This window comes from Athene cunicularia, assembly GCF_003259725.1.
Source record: "Athene cunicularia isolate RWA chromosome 3 unlocalized genomic scaffold, athCun1 chr3_part1, whole genome shotgun sequence".
In the NCBI taxonomy this organism is placed as follows: domain Eukaryota; kingdom Metazoa; phylum Chordata; class Aves; order Strigiformes; family Strigidae; genus Athene; species Athene cunicularia.
Window position 1 is genome coordinate 54423270 of NW_020799097.1, and position 22031 is coordinate 54445300.

Below are 22031 nucleotides of genomic sequence, written 5' to 3' on the forward strand. Positions count from 1 at the left end.
TTCTGTCTGGCCTTGTAAAAGTAATCAGACACAATAGAAAGCCTAACAGATGCTTGCTAGAGGATCAGAAGATGCAGGGTTACTTATTTTTTTAATTGTTTGACACTGCTGTGACACAAGCTCAGCAGGCAACGTGGCCTCAGCATGGTTGCTGCTACACCTTCCAAGTTCCTGGTGGTGGGCACAGGCAGAGGGAGGGCAGAAGTGTATCAAAGTGAGACGTTTTTTGCTCCTGTGCTGTGTGAGGCTTGCTAGTGTTCCCCCACATCCATCTGCAACAAGATGATCTCCACCTCTGTAGTGGGTTGACCTTGAATGGCTGCCAGGTGCCCACAAAGATACTCTCTCACATCTCTTCAGCAGGACAGGGGAAAAAAAGCATTCATCGGTCAAGATAAAGGTAGTTTACCCCAAGCAGACCCAGTATGATGCCCAAGGACTTTGTAGATAGGTTGTTCTCATTTTAGCAATTTCTTCCCCTTCTCACAGCAGTGACAATTCCCAGCCATTCTCACTTTCAGACACTCCTGAAATACAGCAGTGCACCCTCCCACCTGAGTAGTCTAGGAGTGCCCTAAATATTCATTAGACTAACCCAAAGATTAAGCAAGCAATTTAGCTAAGATTAAACAAGCAATTACTTTGATGTTTCTCATTGATTTGATCTCTCCCTGTGCTCAGTCAGCAGCCCCATAGCACCCCAAGCAGTCCCATCTCCATGTTTGGACATGAATTGCTTTGAACAGGTTGTGCAGACAAATTTTTGGGTTTATTACGTAAATCTCATGATCTTCATTTGTTCAGGATGTCATATGTACAGAGCTGTAAAAATATTGACCTTTGTGCAAGGTTTGTGTTGAAAAGAATATTACTGTTGTTATTATTTCTTCCTTCTCAGCGTCTTGTTTGAGGAAAGAAATTAAGTTTAGACTCCCATAAGTAGTTTGTTCCACGGTGTAAATCAGATTTTTAATTCTGATCTCTGGCTATGAGAAAATATTGTCTGTTTTGCCACAAATACTCTTTCTTGAACTAAAATACTCTTCTTGAAGGAGTTTCTGAAGCCACAGCTCTTGAACTGTTTGAAACTGGAAGATTATAAATTGGTGATATAATGAGTCTTCCTAATCTCTAATTTCCATAGTTTGATGAATTTCAGTATAGCATGTTTCATTAATATTATATAAGAAAATGATTTGCAGGCAAATTAAGTGGTTGACACAGGTACTAAATAATAAAAGCATATAAATTAAATTCAAGCACACAATTAATTACAAGATTAATCTCTCTTATCTTGTCCCATGATATCTCTCAAGTATGCCTGCATATACATAATCATATTAACTGAGCATGAAAATATTGTATGTACATCTTAATATGATACTGATTATATTCTGTACCTCACATAATTGTAGAGTACACACAGGTGGAGTGTGATACTTCCCAACAGCATAAACTAGCAAAACTGTCATCAACTAGCAAAAAATAGTGAGGTGCATGCAGTAAGAAAGTTGTAGCAGCAATGTGACATGATTTGATGGCCATTGCTACAAAAACTTTCTCATCAGACTTAGGGAGACATAGGTAAATAGTCACAATGAAAACAAATCCTCCTTATTAATTTTGTATAAAGGTGAACATTTGAAAGGCCATTGTCATGCCAGATTTGTTTTTTGTGGATAAAGATGTTTTTGCAGCTGCAAATAGTCTTCTATTGATGACGTTCTTTCCATCTGTCTTCCCAAGAAAATAAATCTTTATGAAGAACAGAATCTGAAAAAGCAGAATGCCATCCTGTTGGGTAAATTGTACTTGTTATGTTTCACAAGTCTCAACAACAGCTCAGTCCCTGCTCCTGCTTGGGCAGGCCACTGCGATGTTTTGACTCACAGCCAAATTTCCGTGTGAGGAACTGAGAGGTGAGTGCAGTGGCCTTAGGAAAGTGTTCTCTCAAGTCACAATGAGCCCTGTTTTGGCCTTGGGTCGCCGGCGGTAGGAGCTCTCAGATCAGTTGTACCTGCTTAACTCAGATGTAAACATGGATCTGTGCTCAAACTGGGCTTTATAAACAAAAGAATTCAATTTATACAGAGTAATTTAATTACAACCGAGTTATATTTTAGTTTAATCCGTAAGTAAACTAAGGAAGGAAATGAAAACTAATTTATTTTTTTACATCTACAATGTATTTAAGTGCTTTACAGCCCCATATGGACTTTAGCAGGTAATACCTTCCACACATAAATTAACCAGTGCACGCTGCTCAACAGAAACATGTAATGTACCTACAATCGTGTTGCAGTATGGTTTACATGAATATAATCCCTTAACCCAGGGTGTTCTGTATATGATGGGTATGTCGTTTAATTCACTCATGTGGCTTACGAGAGAATTTTTGCCTTTTCTGTTTCTCTTGATTTCTTACTAGAAGAAAAACCACAACATCGATGGAAAATGAAATGCATATTGTTACAGTGAAATCCTATTTAATGGCTGTCTTTAATTCTGAAAGGCAAGGAAACAGAGTTAAGGCTGGGGTTTCATCCTTTGGTTATAACTGGAGCCTAAGATACCTTTCATAAGAATGATTTCTGGAGAGCAAATGCGATTGAATAATACAGAAATTCTTCCTCTTCTTTTTAATGCTAATGGTGGGTTTATGCATGTATTTTTGTAGCTGTGTAAAGCTTTAGAACAGGGTGTCTCAAATGTCATGCATGCACAGAAAATGATTTAATCCCTGAGTTTTCTTCACACTTTTTATTTCAACTGTCAGACTGACCCCCTGCCCTGCTCTCTTCACTCTAAGCACAGATCTGAACTGTGCTGGGAGGGGAAATAAACTTGCCAGCTGAAGGCTGTGACCACACTTGTATAAGATCCTCTGCTGAAGAAAAGAAGTTTGGTCTTGTGGGGAAACTCCCCTGTGTCCCAGGGGACTTTTTATTCCATTTCTGAGAAGCCATCATTTCGGAGAGATGTCTCAGCTGGAATGGCATCCTCAGTGGCTGTGTTCACAGATGACAGGCTCTTTCAGAGGGCAGTTTCAGGTTGTGCAGGCTGCTCTCTGCTCCATGTGCATGAGGGTGAACCAGTATGAGTGCCAACGGTGAAGCACTATGTGCAGAGCAACCCAGGGGATAATACAGGAGTACCATTTTCCAGGGCTGGCGATAGGGAGGTTGGCACACTGGAATAATAAGGGGAAGAATACAGCTATGCCTCCCCTGTACCCACCACCATCAGGAGAGTAGTGTGGTGCTGATTAACTTCCCAGCATGAAGTGGGAAAGCCTTATGAGGCTGATCTCATTTACTGCAGCTGGATGCCAATCCTGGTCCATGTTCTCCTGGTTCAGGAGTGCATTTTGGCCTGCCATTGCCCTGTGTATGGGCAGCAGATGCCATATCAGCCACGCATACTGAGGAGACCCTCAGTGGCCTGGTTACAACCCGATTGTTGCTGATTCGGTGATGGGAAGGCAAAAATATACCCAGATCCCATGAAGAATATCTATTGTACATGACTGAGTTGTCTTTTCTTGCATATCTGAAATATAGATGCTAATATTGTGAAGAAATTTCAGTAAAGCAACCTGGAAGGCAGGCAGCATAGGCAGATCAAGGCTCTGTAAAGATGTCAGACCGAGTTTATCTCCTGCAGGAGAACCTTACAGCCCCCCTTCCTTCACAGGTTCCATTTTACTTTGAGTTACCATTCTCATCAGTGGCTTTGGTCGTACATTTGGCACCACAGCAGGATCCTATAGGCCAGGAATTTCTTAGTCCTGATCCCCTAAAAATCTGCAGCTGACACCTTTCCAGATCATTCATATTAGCTTTTATTTCAAACACCTTGCAATTTTAAATTCTACTAAGACCAGCAAAAATGAGATCAGTGCCCTTATGTTTTTTCAACTGAGCCTGTTTCATCATTGTATGTCAGGTCTGTAGTAAATTTACAGTGTTGACAGAGGCAGTCATGCTGTTTCACCAAATTGAAAGGAAGAGAGGAAGGGAGAGATTAATCTTGGAGCCTAAGGGTAGGGCAGAAAACCAAAACCATGGCATTCATACCTAAAAATGAAGAACGTTGTGTTGCAGATAGCTGGACTTCTCCCATAGCAGGAGGTGAATTCTTGCCAGTTGTAATTTCCACTCAAAACATGTTTTCTTTCTGTTTGAATTACATGGAATAGAAATTTAAACATAAGTGCAGAAGTTTGGACCTCCCTTGTAGTTTTGGCTAGATAATGGCTATCGCTGCTATGTAATGAGCAAATAGCAAAAGCAAAAGGAAGGAGAGGGAGAAGTACCTGCATTTCACATCCCTTTGAGGAGGCTGGCTTTGCAGTGTCCTCTTTCACCGAGAGCTTCCTTTCTTGCAGACCTGTGGTATTGCTAAAGTAGAAGGGAAGAGAGGACCTGTGAAAGCAGCTATGGGTTATCACTGTGTCAGTTCTGGGCACCCAACTTGAAATGCCTCAGAGCGACCTTGTTTTTAGAAAGGTAGCAGACATAGAAGAAAACAACACTTTTCCAGTCCTGTAAGCAGGGCACTCAGAATTGGTCCAGCTGGGCCAGGAAAGCCTACTGAAATCCCTCATTTTTGTAGCCCTGGGGTAGTTACTTAGCTAAACCAGGAATTCACTCTCCAGCTGGAGCACAAACTTCTCTTCCAGAAGGTGGTACCCAGCTCTGTGAAACAGCCAAACCCTTAAATTGTTTGCCTGAGTGTCTTCAGTGGTCTCATTCTGAGGACTCGAACTCACATATTCTACCTCCAGTGCTGTATTAATCACCAGATTAGAGGTAGCTCTTATGGGGCTGTTTTCTGTTCCTCTTTAGTGAAGTTGTGCCACCATGAAACTAAGTATGCAGGCTTCACAGGCAAGAAGAGTGTAGACAAAAACACTCACCCAAAAGGGGAAGATCCCAGCCTTCATGCATTAAAGAACTGTTGGGGGAAAAAAAGCATAAAATTTTGATGTCCTTGCATTTGTCCATGAGCAAGCAACTTTGAGCATTACTCCTGCCTGAGGGGCTGCAGAACGAGGCAGCAGCAATACTAACCCACACGTGGGAAACAGTGGAAGAAGGTCAGGGCCTTAAAGAGTCGAAGTCAGAATGAGCCACAGGCACAGAGAATCTCTTCTTTGAAGTAGTTGGAGATTCGGGAAAGTGTGCAGCTGGCTTAGTGCCATCCGCAGTGAAATGCTAATGTGGGTATCCTTTGTCTTTCTGTACCAGGGGTGCAATTAACAGGCCAACACACTGGGGACAATTTAAGGACAATTTTCTTAAGGTTTTTTTTATGTGTTTTAAGCATGTAGATGATAGTCGGAACTTATTGTAAAGAAGATTCAAATTTATGGGAATTACACATGCCTATTTGGGAAGAAAACAGCCCACTGAAGCAGGGATTCTTCTGTATTTCAATGTTATTGAAACCATCATTGATAATTTCCAGAAAGGTTGCAAGAAAAAAGTAATAGTTGTGTTCTGAAGCATTATATATAGTTTGGTTTAGCCAAGCAAAAGATTTTGCAAAATCCAGGCAGATCAATTTGTTTTTTAAATTAAACGTTTGCATTAGATATTAAATGCTCTCTAGAATGAGCAGCCATTGTTATTTAGTATCTGCATTTTGCAGATGTGCTGATGTAAAAGAAAAAAATTCTACATCTTGTAATAATTGAACTAGTAGTTTTAGTTCTCCAAAAGCCAGCCATGATCTTCACTGATGCATCTTTGCATTTTCAATATTCATACCTGTCATACTTTTAACCTCTAATTTTATTGGAGGAACAAAGAAACATAATTGTTTTAGGTGCCTAATTGTAGGTGCACGGCCAGTACTCAGAAGTGCATATGCATTTTACAGGGACAGAAATTCAGTAACAACTTTTGCAATTTTCAGGAGCATCAGGAAAAATCTGAGATCATCCATCATACAGTCATACTGACTCATATACATACTGTTTTCTAGGAACTCTACCAAATTTTCCAAGCCCATACTTCTTGTTTCTGGCAACACTGAATTAAGTTACAATAGCATCTATCACTTGAGGAATCTTGAGTAATTTAAACTTGTTTTCCATCAGAGCATTCAATCAGGATTGGCTTATCAGTGGCAGAGGCATAGCAGGAGCTGTAATGCTTTTCACCTCCTCCTTTATCAACTTTCCCTCAATAGCTGTAAGACTTAGTCCATAAACCCCCATCAGTTTAAACTGTATTAGCACTGTACAGTAATGGCAAGAGAGCAATAAAAAGCGATGTTGTACTTCTTAGGGCACTAGTGAGCTATTTTTCTTGATGCTGGGAATCATTCAGGTCTGTTACTGTAGGCTCTCAACTCCTCTGAGAAAATTGGGAGCTAATCATGATCTTAACTGAACTGAAACTTTTAAAACTGCTTCTCATATTATCTAAAGATATTCATCATTGTATTTATAACGTCCTGAGCCTCAGGCATAAAACCACAGCAAGTGAGATGAACTAATGAAATATGACAGAGAACGTGGTTTTCTCCAAGAGACAGACAGCCTTCAGTCTTTCCACGTCTTGGTTTCTGCCAACAGCTGAAAGCTCAGACTGGTGCATTTGGAACAGAGTAAGAACAAATATCTATCTCATAAAAAGACATGTATTTGTGTGCTTTATTCTTAAATTATAAAAATAATGGTGATCAGCAGCCCAAAGACTGCCTAGCTTTTGTAGGCTAAAATGTAACATTTTCAGTAGGTGTCATATTTTGTATGGACTGCTAGCCTGGGAAATTACAGCTCACTCTTAATCCTTACTTGAGCCCTTTATTTTATTTCTAAGACTGGAAATCTTGCTTTTTGAATTAATTTCTGGAAAGTTATGGAAGAAGAGTTACTTGTTTAGAAGTACCATATTCCTCAATTAGCATTTGTAACTAGTTTTGTAAGCTCTTCCCCTGGAGAGTTGTGTCATTTATTATTCCAATCTAGATCAAATCTTTAGATCTAAGAGTCTTAATTTCTCTAGTCACATTTGGCTAGACAGTGACATTTGATAAAAATGTACAGGCTGCAACTAGCTTCAATCAGTTTACTTGGCCAAAATAACCTTAAATACAATTTTTTATTGCATGTTCATCTATAATTATATTTTTTATTCCATCAGAAAGATTGGAATACTTTCAGTCCATCCAGTGCTCCCTAGACTGGGAAGTTGCCGAGATTTGTATATGGAGAGACTTCCGTTCTTAAAGAGAAAAAGCCCGTGATGCTCCAAGTCATGTGATTCATAGCTGAAAAAGCACTAGGAAATTGCTGATTGGAAGGCAGCTGGCTGTTTCAAAACTTAGGCGTGTTTTTAGGATAAACTTGCTTTTTTTTTTCTTTATTGGCTTACTGATAGGATGGAGATGACTCTTAACAAGTTGCACCAACACCACCAACACCACCCCCCATACCTCTCATTTGCCTGTAATGATTCACCACTGGACTCCATCAAGATAATGGCATAGAAATTTTGTCACCACACTTTGATTTGCTATTTTTTAATGTATTTCTTATTAAAAAATAAGGGCCACCTTTGCACTTATAGTCAGTGCAGCAGATTGTCTCATCAGTATATTGCTAAATATTAAGTTCTGGGGTAAGTTTTATCTGTGTAAGAATAGTCTTAAAAAAACTCCAGTTCCCTTGTTATTAAAGAACTATAAAACACATGTATTTGTGAGTGTGTGTGTGAAGTTATGGCAAAAGATTACCATGAATGAAACCCATTTTCAAGAACTGCTGTAATTGGTAATATACAAGAGTTGGAAATTTTATTAGGTAATATCTCATCTTAACAAACTGCTCCAGAGACTCCCAAGAGTTGCTCAATATGATTCTGCTTTGGTTTCATCCAAAGCCAGCAATCTGTGCTGGTCCCTCAAGCTGTCACTTAAAAGCCGCCGAGCCTGAGTCAGCCACAGCTTTGAGGCAGATGTACCTAGACCTTGAATTTTAGTGAGCTCCCCAGAAGGCTCTTAAATTCAAGCCCAGTTGTATTTAAATAGAAATTAGAACCTTAACACTTTAAATAGGAAAACCTCAAAGCACCTAGGAAATTTAAAAATTGAAGGATAAGAAACGCGGGCAGCACTCCCCTGGTGTCCCCAGTGTGTCCTACCAGTCGAGATGGTCACTGCCGGGGCTTCTCCAGCCCTTGGTAAGCACCAGCCGCATGGTCAGGTCTGGCTGTCCCTTCCCTGCTCTCATGTCCATCCCGGGGATGCTGTATGAGCCGAAACCCTCGACTTTGTGCAGTGACTCTCCTCTGCCTGCCTGGGCCTTGCTGTCCCTGCAGCCTTCTCCCTGCGGCCACCAACAGAAAAAACAATCCCACTTCCCTCCTTTGGGGCCCAAGTTAGAGGCTTGTTACAGAAACAGTGTGGGTAACTGGGAGCATGCAGATATAGCCGATACCATGCAATACAGAGCTTCGCTGAGTGAGTAAGGAGGCAGTGGGGAGCTGGGGAGGTGGCAAGAGAGGGTGATGAGAGCAAGAAGGCACCCAACTCCCCTCCTCTCCCCAGCTTAAGGCATAAAGACTTCTAACTGCAATGAGAAGGAATTAATTTTGTACATCTGGCCCGCCTGGAAGGGCTCAAAGCTTTGGTTTAAAAAAAGAAAAAAGTCTTTTTTATCATAGCTTGGGATGCAGAGCAGAGGACAGATGAGGAACCCGTGGGTAGCATTTTACTCCTCTGCTGGCTTTTCTTCACAAATTGGGCCTAGGGTTTCAAGGCCTGGAGCTTTTCAGACCAGCCTGAAGATTTGAGATGCATGCAGTCCACAGTGCTATCCTCTCATAAAGAGATTGAAGTGTTCACGTTTGGAAAATAAAGAGCTAATCCTCTCGAGATACTGTAGAGAATCTGCATTTCTTTTGCATGAGAGTGAGAACTTGAGGCACTTTGCAACTCACTGTGTAGAAAATTCACCCCTTGTGCCGAGATCCAGTACAAAGTCTATACATCATTTATATGTAACTGAAATTTTCAGAATAATGATTCAGTAGGAATTAAGTGATGGATAGGCTTGGTGTTGCACAGGTTTCACTCTGATTTGTAGGTTAATATTAGAGTTACTCGTATTTTAATGCAGTATATGGCTTTAGCTGTGATTCAGGCTTTGGTATTTCACTGTTCAGCAAAGGCTTGATGCCTATATTCTGAAGATATTTTAGGTTGGTTTGTTCTTCCTTGTCAGAAATATTAAAAAAATCTTTTGTTTAGCCCTTCAATACCATTCTATTTTCCTGAGACATCGTTTAGAATGATTGTGGAGAATGTACATTGTTGGAATAGGTGACTAATAGAATAAATGTAGTACATCTGCCAATGGTGTTAGTATATATGTGGGGGAACTTGGTTGTTCTTCAGTGCTATGAACATATTATTATAGAATATTGTGACTACTTCTGTAAATTGCTCTAAAGCGGTGTGCAGCAGCTTTGATGAATTAATTGAAGATACTTGCTGCAATCCTTACCTTATTGAGAGAGGCAGAGAGGAGGGAAGAGTTGCATGTGCCAACTTGCAGAATTTCTCCCCTGTGTAACAGACGTGTTGGAATAATGGGAAAATAAGAAAAGATAAGTTTCTGTGGGTGTAGAATCTTCTTCTCTATATACAATCGATTTCAGAGCAATGCAGGACTAATAGGAGGCTTCATATGCTTAAAACCTATCAGAAAATCTGCAGCTTTAGCTTTCAACGAGAGCTCAGTTGATTGTCCTGAAAGTTTTACCAAATCTTGTTAATTTATTCTTTCACAAGTTCCCTGTGTGTGCGTTAAGTGTGAATGGCAAAATATGGAAATAATGTCCATGTCCTCATTAAGCAGCTATTCAAGTGATAGGTGGTATGGGAACTTAGGAACTTGGCCACAGTGGAAGCAGCCACATCCTATGGGAGTTTATTATTTGAGGGTTTGACATGTGTGCTGTTCCTGCTTTTTCTATGGTAATGTGTGTCAACATTTCTATCGATAGGTATTTAAGATAATATTGCACATCCAGCTTTAAACATTTAAATAAATTTGACTGGATTCTTATAGGGACATAACTTCAGCTCACTTTGAATCAAAGTAAAATTTTTAAGACCTTATTTTATTTTTCCTTGAGCTTTTATAGAAACACACTAAAATGCACTCAAGTGAAGAAGCTTGGCAAAATCACAGCACTGTGACAGACATCATCAACTTTGCTATGGCATAGCAGTAATCAGTCTCTAAATTAAGTGTATCTGCTTTTTCTTTTTTTAAATACACTCTTAGAACATTTGGAGCAGTAACTTTGTATAGCAGTCATTACCAACACAGAGAAAGCGTGGTCCTACCTGCAGGCCCACTCTAACAGTGCTATGGATCAGCCTTTACAGATGTGTTCCTCTAGTGAAATCTCAGCTCAGGAAACAGACTGCTAATTTCTCATCTGCTGGAGCCTGTGGCATGCTGAAGGATTAACACACCTCATACTAGAGATTAAAAGTAGCGGTAGCCTCTGTTCTTTGCCCTCTGAGGTACTCTTCAACTGGTGCAGTGGGGACCTATCAGTGGCAAGAGACCAAATAAAGTACAAAAGATACTAGGAAAAGCAATTAAGTTAAAAGAAAACTGACGTGGAGAGTGCTTTAGAACAGGATTTAGTGTCAGAATAAAACAGGCCCAAATGCTTAAATCAGTTGGCCACCCTTTGCATGTCACTGATTCTCCAGCATACAACAGCTGTGATTGTGTGGCCCCTTCTGAATGTTGCACTGCATTGATTTTGTGTTGTGAATGATGTTTTAATGTTCTGAGGAGGACATGGAAATGAACTAACAGTCAAAGATAAATGTTTTAACTTTATGAAAAATAATTATAGGAGAACCTGAGGATGGTTGTTTAGTACTTTATATCATGCCAGTGTGTATGTGCTAGGAACCAAGCACTAGCTTCAAAGTTTTTTTTTATGTGAGAATGTCTGTCTTCAAAAGTGAAGTGACAGACATTTCCACACGCCCGGAGGAGCAAGTAAAAATGATGCACAGCAGCTACCAGCCTAGACATTTAAACATAATTAAACGGCTCCCAATGAGAAGATGAGGCTTTGTCTTCTGTCTCCACTTCTAGAGATGATAAAGAAATATTGTTTAATTTCTATTAGGATATCATGAAAAACCCATCACAGATGCCTAGCAGTGTGACAGCTGGAGGTTCAGGAGTAATTCTGATTTACTTCTTACTGCAAAATACACATCTGACTTAGGAGGAAGTGTTGGACAGATTAACTAGCAAGCATGGCTACAGTGAAATGAATTTGATTGGTTCCAATGCAATTCAAGCAAAAGTATTGGAAGAGCAGACCTTAAGTTGGTGGTTTACAAGAGAAAAATGTCTTATATTTCCTCTGTAATCATGAATGACTATCAGTAGGACAAGAGGAAATAGCCTGGTATCTTGCCAGGGGAGGTTTAGATTGGATATTAGGAAAAATTTCTTCACCCAAAGGGTTGTCAAGCATTGAAGCAGCCTGCACAGGGAAGTGGTGGAGTTACCATCCCTGGACGTATTTAAAAGTTGTGCAGATGTAGTGTTTGCAGACATGGTTTGGTGGTGGACTTGGCAGTGTTAGATTTATGGTTGGACTCGATCTTAAAGGTCTTTTCCAGCCAAAATGGTTCTGATTCTATGCATTCAGGATATGAAAGTTTAGAGACAAGCTGACGGTTCCCCTGGTTTAACTTGGCTTGAGACGATGCTGTTGATCTTAGTGAGGGAAAATGGGATTTTTGAAGAATTGCTGTACTTTGATTTAAATAGAGTACAAGTAGAGATATAGAATAGCAGTCAACTAAAGAAAAATTGGACCCTGAAAGGCAGAAAACCTCACTTTTATAAAGCTTTTTGTAGTGAGACTCTTTTTGGTGTTCTGTTTGAAGGCCCTCAGACCATATAGCTTTTCTTCAAGATATGAATGTTGCTTCCTCAGTGAATGAGTGTGCTACTGAAGCCAGCATGATAGACAAAGGCTTAGGGACAAAATCATCCTTTGAAAAAAAAAAAAAAGGGAAAGTAGATAGGAGCCATGTTGCATATTTCAACAGTTTTATGATATTTAGGGAATATACTAATGAGTGTTGGAGATAACAGCAGTTAGTTGCTTTTACTCTGTCTAAAGAAAGTAGTAGGCTTTCCACAGCTATTGAAAGCTTCTTTTCAATGTTTGCTTGCTTCTTAAAAAAAGGATGGGTATGTTATTATTCTTATCCAGGTATTAAAGGCTCAGGAGGTAAGACTCTTGGATTATTAGATCATTGTTGGCAGGAAAAATGAAATACAGATAACGTGATTTTCTGTATCATTCAGGCATCTTACAGTGGTTATTAGGGTTATCCAAACATTGTATTTTTCTTTGTTGCTGCTGACATTGTCACTATTTAAAACAAATAAATTAAGATTTGTTTCTACTTCTCTGCCTGAAGAGAGATGAGTTGTTCTCTTCCATTCTACAAGGCAAAAATCAGCATTTTATTGATTTTGTGCTTTCATTTCTCTTATTTATTCATTCCACTTGTTTTCCATGGTAGTGGTTACTGTCAGTTGCAGCCTATACTGATGAGAAAGGGGAGCATACCAAATCTTCTATGCTGCTATGTATTATTCCTGTCTCTAGTGGACATATCTTTAGGTATAGCAGGAGAGTTAATGTGGGCAAGAACAGTCTTAGGAATAACTATACTGTAACTATACTGTATAAAATGGATCATCTTTGCTTGAAGTCTGCGCACTTCATGGACGTTTGAAGTAGCTCTTCTTAAACATCCTAGTTATGCTACACTTTGCGTAATATATAAGATAAGAATAAAAGAAGACATGTATTTTTCTGTGATATATTATCTGTGAAATGTTTAAGTTCTGACTGGAGGAGGAGCACAACAGCTTGATTTCAGAATGAGTTTTCTTGCATAATTAAAAATATCAAACGTGAAAAAATCAGTGATAAGAAGTACATATTCAATATCATTTATGCAGTCAGTATATTAAAAGCTGGTGGCATTGACAGTGCTACTTGCACTGGTCTTCCATAAAGTAGTTTTCTGCATTTTTTACATTCTGTTATCCAAAAGACAATTTTTACTTAAAGGCTATTTCAAGCTACAGAGATTATACTCTGATCCACATCCAACCTTTATCTACCAACTTGGAGGTGCTGAGGTTCATAACCTTGGTTCTTGTCCCATGTCTGTTTTTACTGAACTCCTAATTACCCTTTGTCTTCATTGATGACTTCAGTAATACAGTAATGAATTTAGTTTTTGACATAGTTTGTAATTGACAGAATGCATAGAAAGCTATTCTAAATTACTTAGGAATACCATGAAATTTGAATGACCTTCTTGTTTGAATGTTTATAAAATGCAAAATATAGAAGCTGAGTACAAGATATAGATAGAGATAGAGATAGAGATAGATGATAGATATAGATATAGATATAGATATAGATATAGATATAGATATAGATATAGATGATATAGATATATACACATACATATATAAGGCTGTAAAGAGCTGCTTGAACTCTTTAGGAAAACTGGCACTTGCAGACATGGTTGCATGACTTGCCAAAGAATCAACTATGAAAAGAAATGTCTGTTTTATAAATTGCAAAATGGCAGTGAAGGAATCAAAATGTACTCTGGAGAGGTCTGTGTGTTACCATATACAGCCTTGAAAATTTACCTGCTGTTTTTCATTTGCTGTTGGTTGGATTTTTAATGCAAAGGTCAGTACTGCCTGGTTAGGCTGGTGACACACTGGAATATAGAGAGCTGAGATTAAAAAATTACACCTTTTATAAGACTTCATAAAACTTCCCACCAGTCTGAAAAAAATGTAATGATTAGTGATGTCCAACAGTTAACTGCCATATGGAGCAAGGAATATATTTTTTGGGAAAATCCTTTCATGAGGATATATTTAGCTTTCTGTAACTCTAAGTAGGATCCAAGATGCTGCTTTCCAGAACAGATGCAGTCCCACAGTGGATGTAATACAACATTTGCTCATGGGTATAGCTGAGATACAGAGAACAGCTAATAACCACCTGCATCCCATGTAAAGCAGGCAACGCATTTAGAGACACAGATTTGCAAACATCTAATTTACTAATGAAATAAAACTACAAAAACTGCAGTAGGCAAGAGGACAGCCCTGTGTGAAACTTCATTGCCAGAGAAGGATGTAGGAAACACTGCCCAAATGAATGAAGAACTGTAAACAAGTTTACAAGATTAATACTTGGATTTAAATTGCAGTCACTATCAAATTTCTTATTCCACATCAACAGCATAGCAGGTAATGTCAGGAACTGAGTAACCCATAGTTTTGGAAGTGTTCACGTTGTAGTCTCACATGTCATCTCTGTGGAGTATGTTTGTTTCCCATGGTTATGTTTCACAGTAGAGTGAGTAATGTGAAAGTGGAGGCAGCAGTTGTGCTGTCTTACTTGATACTTACCCAGTAGTCTCCCATCAAAACACGGGGTTTAGCACAATAAAGTTTGTTCCCTTACTATGTGTGTCAGGCTGTTTGTCAGCAAGGTATGTTAGCTGAATATAACTACCCAGCCTCCTGTGCTTTCCAGTGTCTGTTTGGTTGAATCACGCCATGACTGACACCAAGACACATTAGTAGGAGGATTGTTTATGAGAAGAAGGGAAACAAATTTGACACTTGAGTTTACCAGGAAAGTTGTTGCAGGAGCACAGATGCTTGTCGCTGCTGAATACACACAGCTGAGGTCAGGGAAATCTGTCAGGGAAAGCAAAGCAACCTTGAAGCAATTATTTTTTAACTGTCTGGCAGAGGAGAACACACATGAAATATTGTTACAGCTGAGGAGAGTGCTGCCCTCCTTCCTCTCTCCCTTAGGATTGCCTAATCCCCTTTCCTTGTATCAGGCTCTAATGAGACACTGCAGAGTGTGCTCCTCTTCAGCCTTCCCCTCTCCTTTGTGGGTTCCCCCAGAGACCTAGAGTCCCACTTTTCTGGGGGCTGGTGATAGTAACAGCAGCAGCCAGCAGGGCTTGGACTAGATGTTCCCTTTGGATGTCCTTTCACCCTCCCTTGCAGTCGTTGTGCTTACTCCTCTTCCAGGCAAACACTTTTCCATTTCATGCTTCTACATGAGAAGGTGTAGTTGTGGAGAAGGACTAGTCAGCATGAAAGTACTGACACATAGGGGACCTGGGAAAACTCTCTAGGGTAATTTAAAAATACACATATTCCTGTGCTGTGGGTATAGGAGATCCTGTGACACAAATTGGAAAGGGAGGATTGTGTGGACTGAATTGGGCTGTGCGGTTAGATAATAAATCCTGCAAGAAGAGTGAAAGAAATAAAGATAGTTGGAAGGGAAAAGGACTTTCAGGTACAGCAGATTCTTGAGTAAAGAGGAAAAAACTATAGGAAGACAGAGAACATGCACAAAAGGGGAATGCGGAGGAGACTGGAGACTGAAGTCAAGAAAAATAGATTAAAGCAAGAAGCCAAACCAGAAATTACATTTTTAAGAACCAGAAAGAGACAGGGAGGGAAAAAGTGGAACCTCTTGCTCCTGCCAAACAGAAGAGGAATTAAGCAGTGACAAAGATGAAAACAAAGATAGATATATTTGCACAGTAGATGGAAATAATAGTTTATATGATGAAATGGAAATGAAATGAGGGGAAGGAAGTTATACAGTAAATACATGTTGATGGTGGAACACGATAAAATCCTTTCTCTGCTTTTTCTCTGTGGCTACTAAGTCCTGGAAGAGCTGTGTTTTCCAGGCTGTCTGAATGATACTCCTGGGGCTTTCTGTTAGAGAGGTCCTCAGAGGATGCAGTTCTGTATTTTGGTTGATTTATACTATCATTTATCCTTTGTGAAATGTGAAATGCAAAATTAAATGGTAGATATGAAACATCTGCTGTTGTTTAATACATGACTAAAAGCTAGTGTGTTTGGTCAACGTTTAAGCCAGTGGTAAGAATGGAAATAATGGAAATGTTCTATTGGCTACACCCAGCAGACCCCTCATTGACTGAAGCATCATGTTTCTTCCCATGTCTTAGCACTGTTGAACGTGATTCCTGGAGGAGGATGAGCATTTCCTCCTTGGCGAGGAGGATGGGTGTTTTATGTCTGTGTTTTTCTCATTCCTTTCAGGGATCTCTTGCTGTCTGTGGCACTTGGCCAGGTACTCTCCCTCCTTATCTGTGGCATTGGTCTCACGAGCAAGTATTTGTCAGAAGATTTCCATGCCAACACACCTGTTTTTCAGAGCTTCCTCAATTATATCCTTCTATTCTTGGTCTACACAACAACACTAGCTGTCAGACAAGGTAAGTGCCTCTCTGAAAGTGTTTTGTAGAAAACAGCAAGGATAAAGGCTTTTGCAGAAAAGAAGCAATGTGATTTAGACACATATCCCATTAACTTTTGTTACATGTTTACATTACCATTCCAGATGAACTGGAAAAAAACCAACAAGTCTTCCTTAGCAAAGAATGAATCAGTAGGTGTCGAGGATAGCAGTGCTACCTAAAAGTGAAAAGAAACATCAGTACTTTTGACTTCCCTACTGGGAATGCTTCTCTTACACCTGCTTCTTTGGCACCACAACCACACACTCAGGGTTCATTTTGGATTTGACTGCATGCCTTGCCAGGAAATAATTAATGTGCTTTACATCTTACGTAGGCTAAGAAGAGCTCAGATGGAAGCAAAGAAGAGCTTGCTAGTTCTAGTTGCTGATCATGATAATTCAATAGTTCACCTATTGTTAGAAAAAAATAGCAGCCAATTTTTAGCCATTGGGAAGTAGGAGATGAAGGGAAGGAATTCAGGATATTGTCTTTCTGGTGTGCTGTGTGGGCAGAGCAGCTCTACAGCCCTGCCACTGCTTTGGGATAAGGCCTATGTAACCACCTGACCTCCAAAGTGAGAAATATATTATATATGCTTTGGTACTGTGTATCAAATGATCCTCTGTTTGACAGTCTATATATGATATAGGGAGATTTTTGCCTTTCCTACTTATCCGTCCCTTCTCTGAGATTCCATGTCTAGATGAGGTGTGGGAGGTGAATGTGTTTAAGTACATTTCTCACCCACTCCTTTTTTTTGTAATCTTTATATTTATTCACCTTCACAGAAAACGTGGGTTAGAAGCAAAAGAGCAAAAATCCTGACTCGGCTCTCCTGACATAAGGAGGGAAGGGTTTTATGGAGGAAAAGAACTACAAATTTTATTAGGCTGTGGTACATTTATCAGCATACCGAGAGGATCACATTTGCTTACAGAAACAAATATTTTTGGATCATTCTTTGATATTACATCTTTTAATGATTTGGGAACAACCCTGAAGTTTAAGTTCTTCATAGTACAGTCTTGTGATAGAATACTATAAAGTGTTCCAAAAACAACAAGGACTTAATTTCCATGCAGAATTCAACAGTCAAAAATACACCGCTGTGCTCCAGCACAAAGCACTTAAACGTATTACAATGTAAGTTTTATAAACCTTGGTCTCCACTGGCATTTTTCAGAAGCAATGAAGGCCAATCTGTGGAGAAAATGTCAGCTCTTATATAAGGAGAGATTGCTCAGGCAGTGTTTCTCTGTCTTGGTATTTCAGTTTGAATAGGGGGAAACCACCACATGCTTTGCTTTGCAAAAAGTTTAAAACATGTATTAGTAGCATCGTGCTAGAGAACAGTGTTTAAAAATAATTCTTCTGAGTGTAGGATTGCCTAGATGTTCACAAGTTCTGTCCCAGAAATGTCCTTCTCAGGACTGATTTAGATACTGTGGAAGCCAAGTCCCTGTAACTTTTGAACAGATTTAACTTTTTTGAAAATGCTAGCTTGTGAGAGGATATATGGGCCAGCATGCTGCTCTGCATTACAAGGGTTTTTTTTAAAATAATGTTTGACACCTGGTATATATAGACATTTCAAAAATGCTATCAAGTGCTCCACACACATAAAAATATGTATTAAAACTGTTCTTTATAAATAATTTTCTGACTCTGTTTAAAAATATAATGGTGGACTAAAGGGAGTTTGTCAGACCTATCTGTTGTGCCAGTAAGATAGATTTGGGAAGTGAATAGGGAAAGTGCAAGAGATATGTGGAAAATATTTTCTGAACAAGTGAGGAGGATTGGGGAAGGTGTTTGAACAGTTGAATATGGACCATAGGAACAACCAAAAAACAATGTAAAGGAATGAATGGAATAGTCTGCAAAAGGAGCTGTCAAAAAAATAAAGATGATTTGGTCCAAAAGAATCCAGAACAAAATCGGCTACAGAAGCAATGAAAGCAATTGTCCAGGCATTCAGCACAATATTCCTGCTGGACAGTATAGCACTATGCAGCCAACTCATTTACTCACTATTTAATTTTGCCAAGTGATTGAGCCTGACATTGGCTTTTTGCTTGTGTATTTATTCAAATTTCTTATCTTTGTTCCACTAAGGCAGCTTTTCTAGCAGCTCTAATCATTTGGCTTCATTAACAGATGGAAATCACATAATAATGATATTAATTTTATATGGGATGATTCTGTTCTGAGTGCTGGAAACATCAGATGTGGGTTGTGTTTTTTTTTTCAAGTGTGCTTCTCCTACTCTGTATGCAAGATTTAAGATTCTTTAAATTATCCTTTTTCTCCTTTAGAAATCAAACCATCACAAATTAACTAGTAGTCAAAAAGAACTGCATCCTTTTGTCTTTGCTTGCTTTTTCTGGGAGTTTTGCAGAAATGTACTGGTTAAGGAGGTGTCACTTGAGGTGGCCAAAAATACCCCTTAATTCACTGTAGGACTGAAAACAATAATTTCCTGAGACATAAGGAACTCCTCTTTCTTTAAAGGCTTCTTCCAAATTTTGATTTACTGTGGATCCCCCTTGATTTAGCTTTCCCTCACTGTTCATCCTCTCACCTCATATAAACTCCCTGAGTGATACTGAAAAGGTAGAATTTGTACTGGTCTCTGAAAATCACCATTAGCAGATGATTAAAGCTCCCGATTCCTGAGATCTTCTGACTAAAGCCTACTGCAGTGAATGCCCAGCTTCCAACAGCTAGAGTTAGTCCATGGGCATCAGCAGCTTCCACTACATTTTTATATTGTGAAGATGTTTTTTTTCCAAAATAATTTTATTACAGCCCTTTAGTGAGTGCAGAAATTAGGGGTACCACCTTACAATGAATCCACATGTGATCAGACATTGTAGGAGATACACAAGTCCTATAGGTGCCAGAATCTCTGAGTATTTTTAAGCTTCATTCCCATGTTTGTTTTTTTTTTTAAAAAAAAAAAAAGTTTTAAGCAGTGAGTTCCATATGAGTAAGCCTTTTCATCATTACGACAATTTTGTTCTCGACCAGAAATAAGCAGTGACAAAGTGTTAGAGGAGATCTGTTCTTGTGAGATTTTCATATGAGCCTTAAAATGTGGATACTACTCAGGTCATGAAACGGGAAGGAATTTGGCCCACCATCTTTTCTATCAGATAAACTCCAAAGTTTCTGTTAAATGATGAATCTGGTATCTAGAAAACTCTCTCTTTTATTTTGGTTGTTTTAATGCTATTTTTTTTTTTCTTTTTTGTTACATGTAAATTTAAGTTAAATGTATTATTTCCCTGAAGAGGTGAGTGCAGAGGTTCTCCACAATTTAGGAATGCATACATCCAGGCATGCATAGATGCCAGAAACCACTTACCCACAAATCCGTATCCACTAGAGTTCAATGCTTATTAATGCACCACTACTGAGATCTGAAATATAGTTCTTCTTTCTTTGTATGAAAACAGTGCTATAAAATTAATGTCACTAATATAGCATTATAAGGCACTGAATGTCATTGTTATATCTGGCTAATATGCCAAAAGTTTTAATAGGTAGTAAGGACCTCCTCAGTTCTTTCTCTCGAGGTAACTTCTCATGCCTGTTGTTTTCACAGCCAAAACCTGTATTCGTCTATGGTAACACCTCTGAGGTGAGAAGAAGTTTTTAACACATATTGTCTCATCTCAGTCCCCTCATCAGCCGAGGATTCTGTTTAACAGAATCTTGTCAGGACACTTCCAGATACTCCTTTGGGTTTAACTGAGGAAAAGAAAAGCCTTGGCTATCAGGAAGAAAAGCCTCCTATCAGTGAAATGGAGCTATCGGACATAGAACTGGTGGAGATTAGTTTTAACACCTCAAAAAGCAGTGAGTGGGAAATTGTCCATAGTGGACCAGAAGGTGTTAATTACTAACAGTCAACATGGATGCAAGCATCAGCAGCTTGCCACCAAAAATAAATTACTTCTAAAAGCCACCTCACATATGCTACAAATGAAAACAACACATCTACTAGACATCATTAGAAAAAGAAAAAATATGAAACTGCTATTTTTTTTTGTTATTCTGGAAAACAAGAAATGAGGGAGCAGTAGAGATGTCTTTTGAACAGAAGGGAACCATAAAGCCTTAAGGGCCAGATTCTGGGCGAGTATGGCTCCACAAGCTGCTCCTTTAATTTTAGTGCAACAAGTTACCCAGTATTTTCAGCCCACCGTTACTGAGAGCTGGCACTTTTCTAGTTCAGAAAAGGTTTTATAAATCTGTGTATGTCTGGATAAATTCTGCTTCTAGGCTAAGTGATGAGGTTATAGCATATGTCAATGTAAATATGATTTTCCCTGGAGTAACTGTAATGTCTTAGATTTGACATATAATCATATGTGATCTGTGCCCCTGAGTCAGCTAGAGAGTCTGTGAGACTATGAAGGATTGCAGTCCTGTTACTGGAGTATCATTTTTTATGCATTTCTGTCTAGGATTGGTTTATGATATTAGTATCTCAGTCATATGTAAATTACTGATTTATCTACTATTCAAATACTTATCTCCATTTAGATACATGAACACACCCTCCCAATATCCTTCTTCCCCAAAAATGACTGAAACAGGCTGCTTGAAGGAAAGTAGAGCACTATAGGGGTTGCTCTGTTTTACTGCAGTGGTTGTCAGCTATTTATTGAATGATAGAAAAGGTAAATGTATCTTTTTAAACTCAATTTCATTCCACTAGCAATGTTATATTAACACAAAGCTAGTATTATGCACTTAACTTAGTAGACATAGCAGAATTTCTTCAATATTAACACCTTTTTTTGACAACTACCCGTAAGAACATGCCTGGGAAACAAAGAGAGTACATAATTTAAGCTGATCAAACCATATTAGATATAATACACAAAAAATGTCTCCTGGAACATCATTGATCCCATCGGCATTTTCAATGAGAAGCTGTCAAAAATATGGTACTTTCTGTTCCCTGAGGATGACAGGGAGTGATTTTGATTAGAAAAGATGCATTTCATCTTTTGGTTTGGTTTTCTAAGTATGCTCATGCCTCTGCTGTCAAACAAAGAGCTCAGTTATCCCTCCAGTGTCGAACAAAACCTGCACAAGCTGCAGGAAAGCAGCTTTATGGTCCTCTCTGCCTGTGACAGAAGTGGTCCTCCGTCCCTCATGGCAACGACCCAGCCCACACACTGGCCTGCAAATGCATGGCAGACCTCGCAAAGAGCAGCAGCGTTCCCCTTGAAGCACAGGGGAAAGCACATCAAGCTGGCCCAGCAACTCCTGGCCCTCCCAAGGCAAGAGGCCAGACTAACCCTGGGTTGTAAAAATGAAACACAGCAGTGAGCATGGCTTGGGACCAGTGAAAAATAATGACCTTCAAGTCTTTGGTCTTCTCATAGCAGCACTGCAGAGTCTCCCTGCTGTGCTGCACTTTGCAGTCTGCAGTGCACTTTCTCCTAATTACTCTGGGCTTCTAATTAGGGATGCCAAACTGTGTGGGATATGTTTATTATGAAAATGGTCAGTGGAACAGTCCTTTTGTCTGGGCTTTGAAGAGCCCTTTTCATATTCAGAGGGAATTCTGTACTTTAGGAGAAATGAAACTA

General features: G+C 39.2%; 1 protein-coding gene across 1 annotated transcript in view; it reads left to right on the forward strand.

Moving 5' to 3' along the window:
- SLC35F1 (solute carrier family 35 member F1) overlaps window positions 1–22031 on the forward strand; it is a 235020-nt gene that overhangs the window by 106319 nt on the left and 106670 nt on the right. Inside the window, exon 2 of the mRNA XM_026845819.1 lies at window positions 16223–16398. Within this exon, the coding sequence (XP_026701620.1) occupies window positions 16223–16398 (176 nt within the window). The remainder of the gene's footprint in view (window positions 1–16222; window positions 16399–22031) is intronic.